We start from the raw sequence: 5,353 nt of genomic DNA, 5'->3' as shown, positions 1-5,353 counted from the left end.
CCGGGTGGGCCGGGTGGGCCGGGTGGGCCGGGTGGGCCGGGTGGGCCAGGAGGCCAGGAGGTCAGGAGGCCAGGAGGCCAGGTGGCGGAAGCTCGGTAGGGCTTGGCTTGCGCTCTGGATGCATTGTCGGGCTCTCTTTGGCTCAGTTGCGAGGCTCCTTCTCCTTTCCCGCTCGGTCCGTCCGTCTGCGCAGCTCTCGTAAGGCAGGCGAGGCCTTGGGGCGTTGGGAAGGGAAGTGTCCGCGGAAGGGGTTGGTGATTGAAGTGGAGGCTGAGGAGGAGAAGGAAGCAGAGGGAGGGCGCGTGCAGGGGCCTGGCGGCTGGGCGTCTGGGGTGCCTGCTCCGAGCAGTTGAGGGGGGGGGGGGGAAAACGGCTGGGGCGTTTCAGCTGTGAGGGTGCTTCGTGGAATAGAGCGCACGGGTTCCCTGGTGGTCTAGTGGTTAGGATTCGGCGCTCTCACCGCCGCGGCCCGGGTTCGATTCCCGGTCAGGGAAAGATGTTTTGCTGCTGCCTTCTCCCTCCCCACTCTTCGAGATGCCGGCGGGTCAGGGCGGGCTGGCTGACCAACTAGTCTTTAGGGGACCCTGACCAGCGGTCCACCTCAGAATGTTTGCTGCTTGTCTAGGTGCCGGGGTGCCGGCCGCCCGCTGAAGGCCTAAGAGAGCTGCCTAGGTTGGGTTGTAAGAGGGAGACCCTTTTTTCCTCTAAGAAGCCGGGCAAGGGAGCGAATCGGAGGCGATATGGGGGCGCGGTGGAAGCGCTCATCGCTTGTGACCCCGAGAATTGTGTAAAATTGTTTGCGAAACTTGAAGTGTGCGGGGAGGCGAAGGCAAGAAAAAAAAACCAACCAGAAACAAACGAAAAGCTACCGTTGCATTGGCCGGGAATCGAACCCGGGCCTCCCGCGTGGCAGGCGAGAATTCTACCACTGAACCACCAATGCGACTGATCCGTGGGCCCCCGGGGCCGCCTCCTCTGGGTAAAGCTTCGCCCCGACCCTATGGCTCCAAAGCCTCTGGGCCAGGTCGGCCGACTCCGCCGCCCGCCTGAAGCCAGGCTCGAGCTGCAGCCGAGCCCGCTCTCGGAGAGCGGTACTGGGGAGCTCCAGCCACCCGGCCGGGACTCCCGGTCAGTGCCTGCGCCCAAGAACCTACGATCCGTCCGCCCCCGAACCCAACAGAAGTCGGCCCCCGAACCCAACAGAAGTCGACCCCCGAAAGGCTCGTTCGCGGTAGCGGCTGGGACCCCGGGGGCTGAGCCCCGAAGCCGCAGGCCTCACGACAAGCCCCGCCCCGCGCGGCTCCCCGGCCAGCCTTCCCCCCGCCCCCACCAGCTCCCGGGCTCTCGGAACCTCCGCGAAAGTTCTGGCTGGGCGGGTTCCTCCAGAGCCTTTCTCCGGGGCTCCGGGCTCCCCGAGAAGGTGCCCGAAAGTTCGCTGGCGGAGGCGGAGGGAGGAGGCGGGTCCCGGGCCACGGGATAAAGAGGCCAGCCCCGAGCAGAGCCCAGCACATCCACCCCAGCTGAGAAAAGGCACGGAGAACACAGCAGGATCCCAGACCGAGCCGCAGAGCCGCCCGACAGGACCCACTCTCTCCAGCAGCAGCAGCAGCGGCAGCAGCGGCAGCAGCAGCAGCGGCAGCAGCGGCACCAGCGGCAGCAGCGGCACCAGCGGCAGCAGCAGCGGCACCAGCGGCACCAGCGGCAGCAGCAGCAGCGTCTCTCCGCGAGCAGAGACACCGAGGATCAGGAGGATCTGAGTCGGGAGAGCCCTCCCGCCCTGTTGTGAGCCCAGCACCCGGAGCGGCCGCTCGAGCCCGGTTGCCTGCCTTCTTGGTATCCGGCGGCTGTACCAGGAGCCGCGCAGAGCCCCGCAGAGTCCCGCAGAAAGGCAGCTTGTCCCCGTCCAGTGCCGGAGGGAGGAAGGCAGGCAGGTGTCCCCGAGCCATGGGTACCCCCCAGGGAACGGCGATCGGCATCGACCTGGGCACGACCTACTCCTGCGTGGGCGTGTTCCAGCACGGCCGGGTGGAGATCATCGCCAACGACCAGGGCAACCGCACCACGCCGAGCTACGTGGCCTTCACGGAGAGCGAGCGGCTGGTCGGCGATGCGGCCAAAAACCAGGTGGCCATGAACCCGCAGAACACCGTCTTTGACGCCAAGCGGCTGATCGGGCGCAAGTTCTCGGACGAGGTGGTGCAGTCGGACATGAAACACTGGCCCTTCCAGGTGGTGAGCGAGGGCGGGAAGCCCAAGGTGCGGGTGTCCTACAAAGGCGAGGGCAAGGCCTTCTACCCGGAGGAGATCTCCTCCATGGTGCTGAGCAAGATGAAGGAGACGGCGGAGGCCTACCTGGGGCACCCGGTGAGCAACGCGGTCATCACGGTGCCGGCCTACTTCAACGACTCGCAGCGCCAGGCCACCAAGGACGCGGGGGCCATCGCGGGGCTCAACGTGCTGAGGATCATCAACGAGCCCACGGCGGCGGCCATCGCCTACGGGCTGGACAGGTCGGGCAGGGGGGAGCGCAACGTGCTCATCTTCGACCTGGGGGGCGGCACCTTCGACGTGTCCATCCTCGCCATCGACGACGGCGTCTTTGAGGTGAAGGCCACAGCCGGGGACACCCACCTGGGCGGGGAGGACTTTGACAACCGGCTGGTGAACCACTTTGTGCAAGAGTTCAAGCGCAAACACAGGAAGGACCTGAGTCAGAACAAGCGGGCCCTGAGGAGGCTGAGGACGGCCTGTGAGCGGGCCAAGCGCACGCTGTCCTCCAGCACCCAGGCCAACCTGGAGATCGATTCCCTGTACGAGGGGGTGGACTTCTACACGACCATCACCCGAGCCCGCTTTGAGGAGCTGTGCTCCGACCTCTTCCGCGGAACCCTGGAGCCCGTGGAGAAGGCCCTGCGGGACGCCAAGATGGACAAGGGCCAGATCCACGACGTCGTGCTGGTGGGGGGCTCCACGCGCATCCCCAAGGTGCAGAAGCTGCTGCAGGACTTCTTCAACGGCAAGGAACTGAACAAGAGCATCAACCCGGACGAGGCCGTGGCCTACGGGGCGGCGGTGCAGGCGGCCGTGTTGATGGGGGACAAGTCGGAGAAGGTGCAGGACCTGCTGCTGCTCGATGTGGCTCCCCTGTCGCTGGGCCTGGAGACGGCAGGCGGGGTGATGACCACCCTGATCAAGCGAAACTCCACCATCCCCACCAAGCAGACGCAGACCTTCACCACGTACGCGGACAACCAGCCGGGAGTCCTGATCCAGGTGTACGAGGGGGAGCGGGCCATGACCCGGGACAACAACCTGCTGGGACGCTTCGAGCTGTCGGGCATTCCCCCCGCGCCGCGGGGGGTCCCCCAGGTCGAGGTCACCTTTGACATCGACGCCAATGGCATCTTGAACGTCTCGGCCACGGACAAGAGCACGGGCAAGGCCAACAGGATCACCATCACCAACGACAAGGGCCGGCTCAGCAAGGAGGAGGTGGAGAGGATGGTGCAGGAGGCCGAGACGTACAAGGCCGAGGACGAGGCTCAGCGGGAGAAGGTGGCTGCCAAGAACTCCCTCGAGGCCTACGTCTTCCACCTCAAGAGCACGGTGCAAGAGGACGGCCTTCGGGACAAGATCAAGGAAGAAGATAGGAGGAAGGTGCTGCAGAAGTGCCAGGAGGTCCTCTCCTGGCTGGAGGGCAACCAGCTGGCCGACAAGGAGGAGTACGAACACCAGAAGAAGGAGCTGGAACGCCTGAGCCACCCCATCATTGCCCAGCTCTACCAGGCACCCGGGGCACCTGCTGCAGGGAGCAGCTGTGGGGCCCAGGCCCGGCAGGCCAACCCCACCCCCGGACCCACCGTTGAAGAGGTGGATTGACTCACACCTCCCCGCGGGGGACCCTCGGACGGGGCCTCTAGGCCTTTTCTCTGAACCGAAGCTGCTTATTCCTCCAGACTTTGGTCCTTTCCCTTCTGGGCCCTTAGGCCTTTGCCCCAGAGGCTTTCATGGGGGCTCCTGTTCTCAGCGGGTCCTGGAAATGAGTCCTCCTCATTTGACTTTCCTCCCTTAACCTTCCCTTTCTTCCCCAGGCAAAGGGCCTGCACACCTAGGTCTTCCTGCCCCTGTTCTTATTCTCATTCTTATTACATTCTTCTTCTTATTATTATTATTATTATGTTACACGTATTTTTATATGGCTTCTTCTGTGAAATTATTTCTGTTGTTTCTGTAGAGAAAGATGGTCTTGGAATAAATTGTGGAAAATAAACAGCAACTCCAAAGTTTGTCTCTGCTTGCAATCCAGTAAGTGAAAAGAGCCCTGCAAAGTGCCTTTCTTTGCATACAGACAAGTAGCAGATTTCCTTGAACAGCCCTTGGAACAAACAGCCCAGCTGTATGTAGAAAACAGAACAAAGAATCTGTCGAATGCCATACCGTCATGTGAACTAAATCTCCTGTCTTTGTGATTGGCACAGGTAGGGGATGCTGGGCAAAGCCAGGCAGAAACCAAGGAGCAAAGGCAGGAACAGGAACAGAGAATGCCTAAGGGTTCCCTGCTTTGGAAAGCAGAAGAGCCAACTGGAGATTTAGGCGCTGCCTTTGTCCTAGTTGAGAAGTGACAAAAAGCTGCTAGCCAACCTTGGCCTTTGTTTGCTTAGGGGCAAACTTAGTGGGGCGGGCGGTTGTTAACCGATGGATTCATTTAATGCCAGGCACTGTGCTAGGTCTTCTGGATACAAAGACAAAACTGAAATGCCAGGTGCCCCGAGGAGTACGTGTTCCTTAGGGGGAGACAGCATGTACACAAGCAAATAACTACAAAAATGTTCAATGCAAAATACATGATTGTCTGGTTCAGGGAGGTCCTCAAAGCTGAGGGGATCAGCGAAGGCTACATGGGTGACGGGGCATTTAAGCTGAGCTCTGAAGGAACCTCGGGCCTCCACCTAGAGGTGGAGGTGAATGAGGGAGGAAGGAGGGCCTTCCTGGCCTGGGGGTGGGGTGGAGTGGGGGGGGGGGGGGGAAGACAGCCTGGAAAAAGGCTTTTAAGTTTTCCTGGACAGGCTTCTCTGGGAGGAATTTCTTGCAGCTTCCCCAGGAGAGAGGTGAGGAGTAAGTAGGGATAAAGGAACTGTGAACCTCCTTTTCCAGCTATTCCTAACTGAACGGCTTAATGCAAGTAAAGGGGAGGCTGAGGCGTTAGTAGATGGGTCTATGGCTGCAGGGGCAACCTGCCAAAAGGCAGAATCTGTTCTCTGGCTCTGTAGGAATTGTGATCCTCGTAGCAGTGAGGGGATTTGGGAAACATCCAGCCTACCCTACTTCCACAAACCAGGAATGAAGCACCCAG

The 5,353-nt window shown here is 61.3% G+C and overlaps 1 protein-coding gene and 2 non-coding genes across 3 annotated transcripts; 2 read left to right on the top strand and 1 right to left on the bottom strand.

Moving 5' to 3' along the window:
- Positions 1-422: 422 nt before the first annotated feature.
- Positions 423-494, top strand: TRNAE-CUC. The gene has a single exon. It is a non-coding gene; the product is annotated as a tRNA-Glu (tRNA).
- Positions 495-872: 378 nt separating this feature from the next.
- On the bottom strand, positions 873-943 carry TRNAG-GCC. Its single transcript has one exon. It is a non-coding gene; the product is annotated as a tRNA-Gly (tRNA).
- Positions 944-1,854: 911 nt separating this feature from the next.
- On the top strand, positions 1,855-4,276 carry LOC114049214 (heat shock 70 kDa protein 6). Its single transcript, XM_027870414.1, has one exon. The coding sequence runs from the start codon at positions 1,945-1,947 to the stop codon at positions 3,877-3,879; it is 1,935 nt and encodes a 644-aa protein (XP_027726215.1). The 5' UTR covers positions 1,855-1,944; the 3' UTR covers positions 3,880-4,276.
- The last annotated feature ends 1,077 nt before the right edge of the window (positions 4,277-5,353 follow it).

The sequence above is a fragment of the Vombatus ursinus genome, unplaced genomic scaffold (assembly GCF_900497805.2).
Source record: "Vombatus ursinus unplaced genomic scaffold, bare-nosed wombat genome assembly UNPS02003024.1, whole genome shotgun sequence".
Taxonomy (NCBI): domain Eukaryota; kingdom Metazoa; phylum Chordata; class Mammalia; order Diprotodontia; family Vombatidae; genus Vombatus; species Vombatus ursinus.
The sequence above is the reverse complement of the archived record's forward strand: the minus strand, read 5'-3'. Positions and strand labels throughout refer to the sequence as shown.

Bases quoted from the DNA above. Each gene is read 5' to 3' on its own strand.
- LOC114049214 (XM_027870414.1), top strand. From the start codon at position 1,945: ATGGGTACCCCCCAGGGAACGGCGATCGGCATCGACCTGGGCACGACC.